The 17524-nt window shown below is 40.2% G+C and overlaps 1 protein-coding gene across 2 annotated transcripts in view; it reads left to right on the top strand.

Moving 5' to 3' along the window:
• The window catches only part of cfap70 (cilia and flagella associated protein 70), a 93912-nt gene that overhangs the window by 72637 nt on the left and 3751 nt on the right, over positions 1-17524 (top strand). Inside the window, exons 24-27 of one of the 2 annotated variants that reach the window (XM_043712078.1) lie at positions 9039-9209; positions 13269-13358; positions 13980-14081; positions 15677-15724. In XM_043712078.1, the coding sequence (XP_043568013.1) occupies positions 9039-9209; positions 13269-13358; positions 13980-14081; positions 15677-15724 (411 nt within the window). Of the gene's footprint in view, positions 1-3250; positions 3357-9038; positions 9210-13268; positions 13359-13979; positions 14082-15676; positions 15725-17524 lie in introns of those variants that run through there. The other variant, XM_043712079.1, reaches the window with a different exon arrangement.

The raw sequence follows: 17524 nt of genomic DNA on the forward strand, positions 1-17524 counted from the left end.
GGCAGTGGAGGCCCAGTCTCTGGATTCATTTAAGAAAGAGTTGGATAGATCTCTCAAGGATAGTGGAATCAAGGGTTATGGAAATAAGGCAGGAACAGGATACTGATTGAGGATGATCAGCCATGATCATATTGAATGATGGTGCAGGCTTGAAGGGCAGAATGGCTATTGTCTTAAAATGAGGCGCTCCTCCAGTTGTCAGTTGGCTTGGATTTGGCAGTGGAGGAGGCCCAAGACTTGCATGTCCTTGGTGAGTGAGAGGAGGAGTTGAAATGGGCAGCCACAGGGCAGTGGGACCTCACTCCCCCAATGACATGCAAGTCCTGGGCCTCTTCCACTGCCGAAACCAAGCTACCCGACAACTTGAGGAAGAACGCCTCATCTTCTGCCTCGTGACCCTTCAACTACATGGCATCAACATTGACTTCACCAGTTTCCAAATCTCCCCTCCCCCAACCTCATCCCAGATCCAAACCTCCAACTTGGTGCCACCCTCTTAACCCATCTTCCTTCCCACCTATTTGCTCCATCCTCCCCACTGACCGATCACAATTACCCCCCACCTGCATCCACCCATTGCCCTCCCAGCTATCTTCCCCCCATCCTCACACCCACCTCCTATTTATCTCTCAGCCCCCTGCCCCGCATTCCTGATGAAGGTCTTATGTATGAAACTTTGATCCTCCTGCTCCTTGGATGCTGCCTGACTTGCTGTGCTTTTCCAGTGCCGCACTTTTTGACTCTCTTAGGAATGTTTATATTGGGTAGGTTTGGAACAGCATGTGCAGAATTTCTCAGCATAAATACATGAATCATGAACTAGTCGATAGCACATGCATGAAGCTATGTAATTCAGAGGGAGATCTGAAAGATGGATGCCACATCAAACCCTGTAAGCTGCATCTGTGCTTCCAATTAGCTTGCTTTATTTCTGATGCTACTTCTAACAGTATAAACAAATATAAATTGGCCAATAAACTTTCTCCTTCCATTAAGCATTGATTATCTTTTTATTGAACATTTGTGACAAATGTTAAAGCAAAATTCAAGATGGGAAGAGTTTTGTGCACAGTTTTCAGGAAACTGCCAGTGTACTACTTTTTTACTGGTTTGCTTCTGCATCTGGATTCCTGTATTTTAGAAGTTGATCATCTGATGTTTTGATGAGTACCACCTTGCAATCAGCGCATGGCTGATTTAGGTCGATTGAACACAGTATAGTCAACAGTTGAGCTCTTCAACAACACCCCTTTGAAGCCAAAACATGGTTCAGGAATGGCAGTGGTCTTCCAGTCATTCACTTTGGTTCCAGTGCTCAATTTAACATTCTGACCACACATACCCAACCAAATTGTGAGCACAATCACGATAGCTGAAACTTCAGGCCTCACTGTGGCAATCAGGCAACTGTGCGTTATTTATGCAAATATTGGTAATAACATACTTAAAATGAAGTGCTCTTTATTTGAATGCATAAAACATTCACAATGAGATCAATGAACCACTGAGACAAAGAGAGAGAAATGATTTGGATCTAATTTCTAATTGAGAGAGAGAGATACAATTAATTACTGGATGATGAGGTTGGGAAATAAATATTTCAGAGTATGCCATGTTTTGAAAAAAAACAGACAGAATGGAAAAGGAGGAATTCCCTGACAGTAATGACTGATTATACTGAGAGAATCTTGTCTCAGAGGGATCAGAACACAGAATAATGGATGGAAATTAAGAAACACTTACATCTTACATCAGCCTTAGGTCGGTGGTCAGTGAGGTTTTGGAAAGACTTCTGAGGGATAGGTTTATGAATATTTGGAAAAGCATAGTGTGATTAAAAGCAATCAGCATGGCTTTGTGAGGGGCAGGTGCTCCTCAAAGAAATCTTATTGAGTTCTTTGAGGAGGTGACTAGACAGGTTGACGAAGGTTGGGCAGTGGATGTGGTATATGTAGACTTCAGCAAGGCATTTGATAAGGTTCCCTATGATAAGCTCATTCATAAGGTCAGGAGGTATGGGATATAGGAAGATTTGGCTCTCTGAATTCAGAATTGGTTGGCTGACAGAAGGCAGAGAATGGTTGTAGATAGAAAGTATTCTGCTTGGAGGTCACTGGTGAGTAGTGTCCCGGAGGGCTCTGTTCTTGGGCCTCTGCTCTTGATAGTTTTTATAAATGACTTGGAAGAGGAGGTTGAGGGGTGGGTTAGTAAATTTGTCGATGACACAAAGGTCGAAGGCTGTTGCAGGCTGCAGTGTGACATTGACAGGATGCAGAGCTGGGCTGAGAAATGGCAGATGGAGCTCAACCTGGATAAAGGCAAAGTGATGCATTTTGGAAGGTCGAACTTGAGTGCTGAATATAAGATTAAAGACAGGATTCTTGGCAGTGTGGAGGAACAGCGGGATCTTGGTGTTCAAGTGCATAGTCCCCCAAAGTTGCCACCCAAGTGGATAGGGTTGTTAAGAAAGCATATGATGTTTTGGGTTTCATTACTAGGGAGATCAAGTTTAAAAGCCACGAGGTTTTGCTACAGTTCTACAAAACTCTGGTGAGACCACACTTGGAATATTGTGTTCAGTTCTGGTCGCCCTATTATAGGAAAGATACGGAGGCTTTGGAGAGGGTGCAAAAAAGATTTACCAGGATGCTGACTGAACTGGTGGGCTTGTCTTATGAAGAGAGTTTGACTGAGCTCGGACTTTTCTCTCTGAAGAGAAGGAGGAAGAGAGGTGATCTAATCGAGGTATATGAGATAATGACAGACACAGATAGAGTCGATAGCCAGAGACTTTTCGCCATGGCAGGATGGACTGCTACGAGGGATCATAGTTTTAAGATGTGAGGATGAAGGTATAGAGGAGACATCAGAGATAGGTTCTTTACGCAGAGACTTGTGAACACATGGAATGCGTTGTTAGTGGTGGTGGTGGAAGCAGAGTCATTAGGGACATTTAAGCGACTGCTGGACATGCACATGGACAGTAGTGAATTGATGGGTGCATAGGCTAGGTTATTTTATTTTAGATTAGGATTCATCCTTGGCACAACATCATGGGTCACAGGGTCTGCTCTGTGCTGTACTTTTCTATGTTCTATATTCTAAAAAGACAGTCATAAACTCTAATGGGAGGAGCTTAAAATCTACTGTTCTACATCTACTGCTCTGTACTTCTATAGCATTAAACATGAAATGAATGGATCTTGTAACAAAGAATGGGACAATCATGGGGACTTTATTATTTATATAGTCTCGAAGATGAGCATGCACAGATCAAGTGGCAGAGGTTTTCTCTTACATCTTCGGCCTCTTCCTGCAGCAGTCCACTGTCCCTGCCTGTTTCAAGAGGGCCAACATCATCCCTGTGCCTAAGAAGGCTCATGCAGCATGTCTCAATGACTACCGCACGGTGCCTTAACTTCGGTGGTCATGAAGTGCTCTGAAAGGCTGGTCATGGCATTAATCAACTCCAGCCTCCCCACTACTCTTTACCCACTCCAATTTGCCTACCGAACCAACAGATCCATGTCAGATGCCATATCACTTGCCCTTCACTCCTCCCAAGAACATCTTGACACTAAGAACAGCTACATAAGAATAATACTCACTGATTACAGTTCAGCCTTCAACACTATTATCCCCTTGAGACTGATTACTAAACTTAGTGATCTTGGACTAAGCCCGACTCTCTGCAACTGGATCCTCAGTTTCCTGACCCACAGACCACAATCAGTGAAGATTAAGGACAATATTTCATCCTCACTAACACTCAATACTGGTGCCCCCCCAGGGATGCGTACTCAGCTCCCTACTGAATTCACTGTATACCCATGACTGTGTCGACAAATACTAGACTAATGCCATTTACAAGTTTACTCTTGACACCACCACAGTCGGTCGAATCTCAGATGGCGACGAAACAGACAATAGACGGGAGGTGGAAGACCTGGAAAGATGGTGCACTGAGAACAACCTAATTCTTAATGCAGGCAACACCAAGGAATTCATTACTGACTTTCAGCAGGATGTACTCAAGCCCCCCTACACATTAACAGCACAGAGGTGGAGCAGGTAAAGATTGTCAAGCTCATGGGAGTGGTCATCAAAACATGCTTTCTTGGACTCTTCATGTGGACACACTAGTTACAAAGACCCAACAGCATCTCTTCTTCCTCAGGCAGCTGAGGAAATTTGGCATGACGGTGAATACCCTTGCCAACTTTTATAGGTGCACCATCGAGAGCATTTTGTCTGGATGTATTACTACCTGGTATGGCAACTGTACCATTTAAGATCAGAGATAGTTACAGAGAGTGGTGAATTCAATTCGGACAATCACAAAGGCCAACCTCCCATCTATAGAATCCATCTACCAAGCCCAGTGTCAAGGAAAGGCCACCATTTTCAAAGATAAATCCCACCCTGACAATGCTTTTCTACAATATCTACCATTGGAGAGAAGGTACAGAAGCTTGAACGCACGCACCAGTTGGTTTCGAAACAGTTTCTACCCGACTGTTATTAGAATACTGAATGGACTCACAAACACGTGGCATCCGCCTGTACCTGTGTTTTTGTTTTGCCGCTGTTTACCTATTACTTACTTAGCTATGCTAATTAACTATGTGATCTTCCTGTATTGCTCGCAAGACAAAGCTTTTCACTGTGTTTCTGTACATGTGACAATAAATTCAATTAATTTCAATTCAATTACTTTATTTAAATGTTTGTGACACAAATACGCAGCAATCTGTGTGTCACAACTGTCTCCTTTCCCATTATTAGTTTCAACCTGATGCCAAAAACTGGCCTGTAGTTCCATTTTTCCTCTCTCCATCCTTTGTTGAGTCGTGGAATTCCATCCATTGATTTACAATCTGCCAGGACTATTTTAGAATCTAGGGAATTTTGGAAAATTGGAATCAGCTCATCCACTGGAATGCAGATCGTCAGATCTTGGAGATCTGTCAGATTTTAATCTCTTCAGTTTCTCTCATTCTTTTTCTCAGCGAGTATTATTTACTGTAGGTTTCCCACTCTCTTGGCTCCTTGCATTATCCTTAAAATGATCCAGGGCATCAAAGGTAATGTCACCAAATAGGGTAAGTAGCCAATCACTGAAGTAGACTCACGGACAGTAAACAAGAATGTTAAAAGACTCTGTTACCTTTCACCTTTTTTTAAAATAATCATTCTATGATGAATAAAATAAAGATTGGTCTATGGTTCTGAATTAGATTAGATTAGATTACATTAGATTACATTACAGTGTGGAAACAGGCCCTTCAGCCCAACAAGTCCACACCGACCCGCCGAAGCGCAACCCACCCATACCCCTACATTCACCTACCCTTACCTAACACTATGGGCAATTTAGTATGGCCAATTCACCTGACCTACACATCTTTGGACTGTGGGAGGAAACCGGAGCACCCGGAGGAAACCCACGCAGACACGGGGAGAATGTGCAAACTCCACACAGTCAGTCGCCTGAGGATGTAGGTTCATTTTCAGACGCTTCGTCACCATTCTAGGTAACATCATCAGTGAGCCTCTGGATGAAGCACTGATAGTATATCCCACTTTTTTTTTATGTGTTTGGGTTTCCTTGGGTTGGTGATGCCATTTCCTGTGGTGACATCATTTCCTCTGGTGATGTTATTTCCTGTTCTTTTTCTCAGGGATTCAAGTCAATGTGTTTGTTGATAGAGTTCCAGTTGGAAAGCTTCTAGGAATTCTAATGTGTATCTCTGTTTGGCTTGTCCTAGGATGGATGTGTTGTACCAGTCGAAGTAGTGTCCTTCCTCATCTGTATGTAAGGATACTAGTGAGAGAGGGTCAAGTCTTCTTGTGGCTAGTTGATGTTCATGTAACCTGGTGGCTAGTTTTCTGCATGTTTATCCAATGTAGTGTTTGTTACAGTCCTTGCAAGGTATTTTGTAAATGACATTAGTTTTGCTTGTTGTCCGGATAGGCTCCTTCAAGTTCATTATTTGCTGTTTTAGTGTGTTGGTGGGTTTGTGGGATACCATGTTGCCAAGAGGTCTGAGTAGTCTGGCAGTCATTTCCAAGATGTAGGAGAGTGTGGCTAGGGTTTCTGGATGTGTATTGTCTGCTTGTTTGGGTTTGTTGCTGAGAAATTGGTGGACTGTGTCCATTGGGTACCGTTCTTTTTGAATATACTGCATAGGGAGGTTTTGTGCCAAAAATCTTTATTCACTAATGCAACAGACCATGATTTGACAGATATAGTACAACAAGCCATGGACATTAGACAGCGACAAACACAGAAAATGAAAAACTAGACCTGCAGAAAAAGCTAGACCAACTTACACAAAATAACAACACAGACAACATAGAAGCATGAATTAAATACTTACTGGACTGACCCTTAACAGACACTGAAAAAGCCGTTTTAGTAAGAGGATTAAATTACAACTTCCAGGATGCAGACAAAAAATATTTCTTAGCAGCATTAGACACAACTCTGAAAGACAACCAACTCACAGAAGAGACCCAGCAACCCTTCAGACAGACAATCGCACCAACATTAAGCAGGAAAAAGGAAAGAAGCACACTCAATACATAAGAAAGGAAAGCACTAGAAAGACTAAAAAGAAGATAAAAACATTGTTATCCTACCTGCAGACAAAGGACGCTTGACAATCATTTTATATTAAAGAGACTACATTGAGAAAACGAACGCACTACTTGCAGATATACCAACACTTACCAACAAGTGGCGATAGACCTGACCCCACAACTAGAGAACCGAATCACAGCCCTACTCAAAACACTTCAGAAATCTGGAGAAATAAACAAGACCGACTTCCAAAAAATGAAACTTGATGGATCCAACACACTACGCTTCTATGGATTACCCAAAATTCACTATGGCCCTCCTCAGACCATAATCTCACTACCTGGAACACCAACTTACAGATTGGTCAAGGAGCTACACCAAAAACAAAAACACTGAGTAGAAGACTCACACCACTCCATCCACTCCACCCAAGAATTCCTGAAGACCATCAAAGACACCAAGATGGAAGAGGATGAATAATGGTCTCCTTTGATGTAACAGCCCTGTTCTCATCCATCAACATCAACCTGGCCAAGGAAACACTGACTACACTATTAGAAGAACCAAAGACACATACACCAAACACCATCAACTTCATCAGCAAGAACAATGTTGTCAAGCAAGTGGATCTATGCCTTATCACCCACTTCACCTTCAATAACAAAACCTACAGCAAACCAGCGGAACACCCATGGGTTCTCCGATATCAGGGTTCTTAGCAGAGGCAGTAATGCAGAGACTCTAATAAACAACTCTGCCAACCATCCAACCCAAACTTTGGATCCATTATGTGGATGACACCTTTGTCGTCACTAAACGAAACAAATTAGAGGAAACTCCAAGACCATCAATGGTACCCTTACTGGCATAAAATTCACTAAAGAGGAGGAAAACAACAACAAACTTCCATTCCTAGATGTCACAGCAGAGCAAACAGCCAATGAGGAACTTCAAACCAGCGTCTACAGGAAAACAACACACATGGACCAAATATTGAACTACAGAAGCAATCCTCCCAACACCCACGAACGAAGTTGCATTAGAACATTACTTCAGTGAGCCACCACACACTGCAGCACAGAAGAACTACAAAGAGCAGAGGAAAATCACCTATTCAGTGCATTCAAAAAGAACAGGTACCTAATGAATACAGTCTGCCGATTTCTCAGCAACAAACCCAAACAAGCAGACAAAACATGTCCAGAAACCCTAGCCACTCTCCCTTACATCAAAGACATCTCAGCAATGACTGCCATACTACTGAGACCCCTTGACATCATGTTGCCCACAAACCCACCAACACACTAAAACAGCAACTAAGGACCCTATACAGACAACAAGCAAAACTAATGTCATTTACAAAATGACAAGAACTGTAACAAACACTATATTGGACAAACAGTCAGAAAACTAGCCACCATGATACGTGAACATCAACTAGCCACAAAGAGACATGACCCACTCTCACTAGTATCCTTACATGTGGATGAGGAAGGTCACCACTTCGACTGGGACAAAACATCCATCCTAGGACAAGCCAAATAGAGACACACAGGAGAATTCCTAGAAGCACGGCATTCCAACTGGAACTCTATCAACAACCACATTGACTTGGATCCTATTTACCACCCCCTGAGATAAAGAACAGGAAATAACATCACCAGAGGAAATGGTGTCACCATAGGAAATGGCATCACCAACCCGAGGAAACCCAAACACACAAATAGAAAGCAGGCTATGCCACCAGTGCTTCATCCAGAGTCCCACTGATGATGTTACCAGTATGGTGATGAAACATCTGAAAACAAATCTTCCAGCTCAGCGAGCAAACCTACACCCAGAACCTCAACCTGAGTTACAAATCTTCTCAAAACTCGATTGGTCTATTCTGTTCATATTAGACACAAATATTATGAAATATTTTACAATATGTTAATTTGTTTATTACAATGAAAAAGATTGCCATTTCAGAAATATAAAATCAGCTTTCCAGGACCGTTCATATTGTTCAGCCATACCTATGAACATAGTACACTAATGAAAATCCAGTTTTACTTTTCCAAGGATTTTTAAAATCAGACTAATAGTCTTGTCAGTCCTGTAATTTCTTCTTAATTCTACTCTTCGGGGCCTTCAGCACTTATGGAGATAACTGTCAGTGATGATTTCTAAAAATTTCATAAAATTTCTGAATGTCTGCTTTAAATCGTGTAAGTATTTACTCCAGAAGTTGCCATCAGTTTCCGAGAAGTAATGTTGAGTAACACAGACATTTTTTACCATTGTTACTTCTGTAAAGTCCAGGCCTATGATTGTTGTTAATAACTGGAAATAACTTGTATTCCCTGTTCTTTAAATGTATATTTCATGGAAATCCAATTTTTCCAATAATAATTTTTTATTCTTTTGCATCGGAAGCTAAATGTTAAATTCTCTGACAACTTTGACGTTACAGAATCCAGACCTGTGGGCTTTACTGGGACATCTAAGCTATATGAAAGAAAACTATAGCAAGGCTAAGGAATATTATGAACGTGCTTTGTGTTATGTGAATGATGCACTTGACATGCATTCCATCTGCCTGAGACTCGGCTCCATCTACTTGCAGGAGGAAAAGATTCAATCAGTAAGGACAATTTATTTCAATTTCACAGGAAATGTATATGCATTTGAATTAATAAAATGGTCTCACTGGGGAGGGTATTGAGCTAACATTTTTATTATTTACATATTGCTGTAATTTGACCATAGGAAGATACTATTTTATTTTAGCGACTCCCACTCAAGCTTTGATCTGTTTTGTATATAAATAGCAGATCTAAACTAACATTGATCTTACTTATGACATTGCATGAGGATTACATTTGGAATGCTAGTGTGGTAATTTATAAAATCTAATCTGCTGTAAAGTATTTGACAGCAACACAAGAAAATATCTATCACATGTTGGTATGAGTGAGATAGATTTCAACAATGATTCAAAATGCATTGAAAATACATACGTTAGCCAATATCTTTGGGAAATTCCATTTTGTAAAATGTGCAGTTACCAGTCATGTCTGCCTCTCACATAAAAGTTCATAAATTGAGTTCTAATATAGTAGGCTTTTTGCAACAGTTTAACTTATATAGATGTAAAATTCAGGACTTTTCATGTCATGTAAGAACAACTGACAGAATCTATGTGAAAGTAAATCATTTCTTTCAGTTCTTAATTTCAAACCCAATTGCGTTTTCTTGCTAAAAACAACATTCTTGCTGTTCATCTCCAACCCACTAATTGGATATCGACAAAAGAATTTTGACTGATGTTTAAGAAAATATATTGTACAACAAACTTTTTATTAATTGGCACCTATGGGAACAGAAGTGTACCAGTTAATCAAACATTCTGGTTGAGCATGAGATCCTCATAATTAATGTAAAAGCAAGCACTAAATAATAGAGACACAATGCAGCAGATGTACTCATCACTGATATACTTTATTTGCAAAGTTTGTGCGAAAAAAAAACTTCCAGCTCGGCGAACAGAACCACAACAACTTTATTTACAGCCTAAATCACTTTAATAATGCAATTTTGCCTTAAATAAAATTTACCAGCAGAGAGCCTTCTCACTCACACCCTCAACTGACTACTTGTACATCGTGGAGATTTTGATAATACATTTAAGTTCCAGCATTTGAAGTATATCATTTTTGCTTGTTTACCGAGAGTGCCGGTTCATAAGGCACTGTTTAAAGCTAAATTTACTGTATTTGATTCATTCAGCATCTGGATAATACTATACCGTATCTTGAGTTTCATGATTGTAATGTGGTCAATCAGGTAGATCTGATAGAACATTAGTTCCCTGATTGGGGCTGTTAACTTGGTCCAAACAGGGAGCCCTGGCTGACAGAAATAAATAGGAGTGTCAGTGGCCATGCTCACTTTGACAGCCGGCTCTGAGGGTGCTGGATCAGTGTCAAGGACTTTCCAAGTGTAAATAAAGGGTCACTTGGTGATGGGATCTGTGGAGTTATTTCTCTAAGTACTATTGAATAACCTTCAACAGTCATATTGAATGTCTGTCTACCCCTGTGTGTGACGTTTTAGACATAATTACAACTGAACTTACACCATAATTAGTTATATCACTTTGTTGGAGCCTGACAGTGTCTGCCTCCTCCTGCCAATGTGTTCTGTGAGTTTTTGACATTTTCCCTCTTGGTGAGAAATCACATGACACTTGGTTATAGTTCAACAGGATAATTTGAAATCACAAGCTTTTGGAGCATAGCCTCTTTGTCAGATGAAGTGAGAGAGAGGCACACAGACACACAATTGTTTTGGCAGAGAGATCAAGGGCAGAGAGATCAAAAGATCATGGTAAGCCTGATGGTGGGACAAAACCTGCTGATATCGCGATGTAGTTATCTCAGTGATTCCTTGCCATGAGTCCAAAGGAAGAAATGCCATTGATCTATCTGGTGTACAGCATTCGTAGGCAATCCTGTAAGCAAAGAAGTCTTGCTTATGCTTTAGCATGGAGATGCTGGCATATTGGGGTGCAGGTTTGGTCTCCACTACTGTTCTGCATGTCTGAATCTCCATTTCCCCATCTCCAGCATGGACAGACAGCTCAGTACCTCGCTCTACCGCAAGCCCATGGATAATCTCATGATGCTGCTCTTCTCTAGGTTCAACCCTAAACATACTAAAGAAGCCATCTCCTACAGGATCTGCTCAGATGAGGAGAAATGCAGTGGACACCTAAAAATTTTGAAAGACACCCTACATAAGAACAGAATATGATGCTCAACTTGTTGATTGCTGGTTCCAGTGTGCCACAGCAAAAAACCTCAACGACCTCCTCAAAAGACAGACACAGGATACGACCAACAGAATACCGTTCGTCGTCCAGTACTTCCCTGGAGTGGAGAGGCAATGCCGTGTTGTTAGAAGCCTTCAACATGTCATCGATGATGATGGATATCTAGTCAAGATCATCCCAACACCTCCACGTTTTGCCTTCAAATAACTGCCAAATCTTAAACAGACCACTGTTCACAGCAAACTATCCAGCCTTCAGGACAATATCAACCACAACACCACACAATCCTGCCATGGCAACCTCTGAAAGACATATCAGATCATCAACATTTACACATGGGAATACCACGCACCATGTATATAGGAAATATTCATGTGACTTGGCCAATGTTGTTTATCTCATACGCTGCAGGCAAGGATGCCTCAAGGCATGGTATATTGGTGAGACCATGCAGACACTACGGCTACAGATAAAAGGATACTGCACAATTGCCAGACAGGAATGTTCCCTCTCAATTGCGAAACACTTCAGCGGTCAAGGACATTCTGCCCCAATCTTCGAGTAACCCTCCTCCAAGGCAGCCTTCAAGATACACAACAATGCAGAATCGCTCATCATGTCCTGTACCCATTAAGACGGTAACAACTGTGATCGTGGCTTCATGTCGCACTACATGTAACCCCACCACACTGTTCGATAAATGTAAAATCTTCCTGACTGTCCTGTTTTGACACCATCACCTTGATAAATTGTTATGATCTCTCTACGGTAATTAGTTTGTACAGTTTTAGATTACCTATTACTTTGGTTAGACCCTCAGCATGCAACTATTACTATTATGTTTTTCCAGTGCCATTTAGTTTGTCTCCAGCACCACCTTATTTTAATTTTTTTGTAATTATCTCTCTATCTAATTTAATTGGATTATAGATTGTCTCTTTGCTTGTAATTTAGCTGTTGACACTTTACTCACACCATCTGACACTTTTGATCACCTGCAGAGATTCGACCCTCCACACACACTATTTGTATGATCTTTTGATCTTTCTGCCCTTGATCTCCTATAAATTGTGTGCCTATGTGCTTCTCACTCATTTTACTTGATGAAGGGGCTATGCTCAAAAAGCTTGTGATTTCAAATCAATTTATTCAACTATAATCTGATGTTGTGTGACTTCTGACTTTGTCCACCCCTGTCCAACACTGGCACCTTCACATCATTCTTCTTAGTACCCACACCTATGTACTGATTTTAGCATTAAGATTAATTACAATGACTGCATCACTCTCAGCTTTCCTTCTCTTGATCCAACCTGTCAATCATAAGCCTCAAACCAGTATTTAGGTGAAATTCTTTTAAAGAATTGTCTTTACCTCAAAGAACATTTAACTTTCGATTCAACATTTGTAACCTCTAGGAGAAAGTGAGGACTGCAGATGCTGGAGATCAGAGTCAAAATGTATGATGCTGGAAACGCACATCCGGTCAGGCAGCATCTGAGGAGCAGGAGAGTTGATGTTTCGAGCATAAACTACAGCAAATCCAAAACCTCCAGAAACAGTTTTCCTTCACGATCCTCCACTCCATGATCGCAGCCATGTGCTTCCACCTACTCTCCCTGCAGTCAGCCCTGCCCCAGCTCAGGGCCACACACTCCCTGATTTGTAACCTCTAACCTTACAAGCCTCATGCAAAATGGGACCATATTAAATACTTGTAAGTTGTGCAATTAGTGCTTGATGCAAGAAGATCTTTATTGTATCAGACTTTGGAAATTGGGCATGATGTTACGGAGGAGGTTTATTTATTTTTACATTTTATTCATATTTATAAACCATCTGATTGTTGTTTCTAACATTTTTCTCCAGTATAAATTAGCCAAATCGACCTACCTTTTCGCTTCCCACAGAGCACCATCCTGTTTGTCCTGGCTGGGAGTTGGTATAGCCTGCTATCGAGTGAGTAAACAAGAAATACAGTACTGGAAATATTCAGCAGGTCAGGCAGCATCTGTGGAGACAGGAACAGAGATAATGGATAGGAGTTTTATATCTCGATATTAGAAAAATACCACCACTTACTAATCAAACCAAAAAGGGCATTAAATCAAAGAAGCAAATACAGTCAGGTTAACCAAATACTTGGTAAAAGAGACAGATTTTAAGAGAGAGTGCTTTGGAGGTGAATGGGGGAGGGGATTATGGAGAAACTTCCGGAATGTGGAACCTAAATGTCAATCTTTTAGACCTTGTGTGCAAATGAATTTCTATATTCATACACAAAGCAACAGTAATTAAAGAAAACTTTGGAGTAAATTAAATTAAATTAAATTGTGTTTTAATTTCCCCACAGAACAATGCATTGTGCATGAGACTTATATAGGAAGAAAACTTCATAAAAATACTTTAAATGGAAAATAATTTTTTTATGTATTTGTGAACATACTGAGCATCTCCAAAGACAGATTATCGGGTATACCAAGTACAGTTAAGGCAAATTACCTTTGATAAGTGCTTTTGGAATACCTTTTTCAGACTCAAGGGATTAACTCCATTATTTTTCATTGTGTTTCTACTCAGCTGAATGAACTGACAAATGCTGAAGATGCACTCTGTGAAGCAAATATTCTGTGTAACATGAATGCGGAGGTCTGGGGATATCTCACATTGGTGTGCTTAAAGGTATTTTTTATGAATGAAAGTAATTTCAAAGTGTGACACATATAATTACCTATGTAAGCTGGCTCATCGAATGCTAATTCACTCATTTTTGTGGGGGAAGGAATTTGAAAATTTAATAGATGAAAACACTAGCCAATAAACTCTGGAGTTTGATTTTGATAATCAACCTGTTCAAAGATATTGTTACACAACTCTGGAGAGGTGGAACTTGAACTCTGGCTTCCTTTTACAAAGTAGGGACACTGCCACTGCATCACAAGAGCCCACATTCAATCTTTCATCTGTTACGTGAACTGATTTTACTTAAGCAGGAAGATCGTAATTAAGTGTAAGTCTGGTAATCTGGTGGATCTGAGCCCTACTTCCAATTTGAACAGATTTTTTATGCTGACACCTGAGTGCATTACTGAGCTTGTGCTGCATTTCAACGGTGCGTTCTTTCTGTGCAATGTTGAACAAGATGCCCCTGGTTCAGCTCGATGTAAATTATCTTCTGGTACCATTCAAAATAGAGCAGAATTTATTCAATGGTCTTGGCTAGCATTTTTATCTCAAGCTATGCCAAAAACAGAACAACTGAGAAATGTATTGATTTGCTCTTTTGGGAAATTAATCATGCAAATCAATTGCAATATTTACCCACAGTGGACTTGCCTAAGGACCTGAAAGTTGCTATGATAATAGTTGGTTTTTGGCCGACTCATCTCTGAACTGGGGAAGGAAAATGCTTCAGTTCTTCATTTTGTGCTTCTGGTCCCTTATTAGAAAGAATACTTGTGAATGTTGACTGAAGATAGGAATGTACTTCCTATATTATATTGGCATGCCAACTAAAGATGCACCAGCTAAACATGATCAATTATCATTGCATACCTGGGTCATCGAACATTCCTGAAATAGCATATGACTGTGTATTGGCACCTTTGGGAGAGGAAGGGTGAAAATATCTTTTTTTTTAAAGTTCTCATATCTGACTTGATGTTTATACTGCAAATTGAGTCTGAAACATTTATGAAGTAAAACAATAATTGATTTGATATCCTTCTCTATTTTTTAATATTCAAGATGTGTTTTAAAGTAAAATATATTTGCATTTAACCAAGGCTCCTGTTTAATTTCAACCAGCTTTCACAATGTTAAGTTTATATCTAGCTGAGAGAACTGTTATTTTCAGAAATTCATTGAAGATTAATTTTGATAATCTTGAATTTTTTTTGTCAAAATGTAATCTTCCAGTCAAATTAATGGAAATTAATAATGGACAAGTTCTTTAAATGAGCAGTATACAACTTGATCTGTGAAGGTCAATCCTTAATAGGAGTACTTCCAGTCTTAAAGAGCTTTTCATCAGAACATTGAATCAATTTGCTATTCCAAAAAGAGCATGTGAATGTATGATTTGGTGACAGTGTATTTTGTTGATAATCTTCAATCTATTCTTATGGCATCTTACTTCTAACTAAAGACAGGATATGATTAAAAAAATGTCTTATGGTACAGTTTGTTTTTTGAAACACAAAACTACAGTACTTTATTGTCCTATTATATCTTCTCCTTGAGTTTGTGTTAATTTGATTTATTTTTTGTCATTTCAGACAGGGAGAAAGCTAGAAGCGGAGCAGACCTATAAATATGCAGTAAAGGTTTGTCCTCAGAGTGATATTGTTTTGTTTACATCCTGCTCTAACAGTATATTGTACAGGAAGTAATAGATAGCCGCAGAATGACAGGAGTAAGCAAGGCCGACCTTCAGACTGTCCTGCATTTCAGTGAAACATATCTGATCTATATCTTAATTCCATTCATTCACTTTTATTCCATACCCCTGGCAAGCAAACACCTATGAATATCAAATGTAAAATTATTAGTTGAGCTTGCAATCTACTGCTTTTTGTAGAAGAGATCTCCACCTTCTACTATTCTTTGTATGAAGAATTGCAAACTTCGTTTCATATTTTGAGATTATACTCTTAGTCTTGAACTCTGCTAGAGTGAAAAAAAAGTTTTATTTTTATTGCATCCATTGGGGTGATGTGGCATAGTGGTAATTTCAATGGCTTAATAGTTCAGAAACTTAAGATAATATTCTGGAGGTGTGGGTTCAAATCCTTCCACAGCAGCTGGTGGATTATAAATTAAGTAAATGTATTTGGAACATAAAACTGGTCCCTTAGTGATGAAGCTACTGTTGATGCCTCTAAAAAAAAACATCTGATTCATTAGTGTCCTTCAAGATGGAAATCTGTTGTTCATCATGATCTGGTCTGCATGTGACTCCAAACCTCTTAGCTGTCCTCTGAAATGACCATGAAACAGTCAGTTCAACTAGAGGTGCTGATTGCCAGAATTGCTCATGCGCCATGAAAGAATTTTAATAACTTCCTTTCAAAATCCTTAAACTTCAATATTCCAGACAAAACAAACCTTTTTACTTAATTTCTCATAACTTAATCCTTGGGATCCTGATAACATTCTGGGAAATCTAAATTGCACTCTTATCCAAATTTAATATCCTACTTATGATACAGTGCCTAATTGTACACGGTTGTGATCTGACCAAAGAAATGTTTTCAGATTCTAAAAACATTCTCAGTTTCTCACTTAGAGACTGGGCACTTTACAGTCAAAGTGATGGTTTAATTAAAGGACAATAAGTGTGACTACAGGTAAATGGTAACATCACCTGAACACTGTACTTCCAATTTATATGCATTTATAACTCCAGTCCATCAAGTCTACGCAGCCCCTCAGAAGAGTATCCCACCCAGAACCACCCCACTACCCTATCTCTATAACCCTACATTTCCCAGAGCGAATCCACCAAGCCTACACATCCCTGGACACTCTGGGCAATTTAGTATGGCCATTTACCATGGGAGGAAATAGGAGCACCCAGAGGAAACCCACACAGACACAGAGAGAGTGTACACACTCCACAGAGACAGAACCCGAGGCTGGAATTGAACCTCATTCCATAAGACATAGGAGTGGAAGTAAGGCCATTCGGCCCATCGAGTCCACTCCGCCACTTAATCATGACTGATGGGCATTTCAACTCCACTTACCAGCATTTTCCCCGTAGCTCTTCATTCCTTGTGACATCAAGAGTTTATCAATCTCGGCCTTGAAGCCATTTAGCGTCCCGGCCTCCACTGCACTCCGCGGCAATGAATTCCACAGGCCCAACACTCTCTGACTGAAGAAATGTCTCCGTTTTTCTGAATTTACCCCCTCTAATTCTAAGGCTGTGCCCATGGGTCCTAGTCTCCTCGCCTAATGGAAACAATTTCTTAGCGTCCACCCTTTCCGAGCCATGTATTATCTTGTAAGTTTCTATTAGATCTCCCCTTAACCTTCTAAACTCCAATGAATACAATCCCAGGATCCTCAGCCATTCCTCGTATGTTAGACCTGCCATTCCAGGGATCATCCGTGTGAATCTC

This window comes from Chiloscyllium plagiosum, chromosome 21 (genome assembly GCF_004010195.1).
Source record: "Chiloscyllium plagiosum isolate BGI_BamShark_2017 chromosome 21, ASM401019v2, whole genome shotgun sequence".
NCBI classification, from domain to species: domain Eukaryota; kingdom Metazoa; phylum Chordata; class Chondrichthyes; order Orectolobiformes; family Hemiscylliidae; genus Chiloscyllium; species Chiloscyllium plagiosum.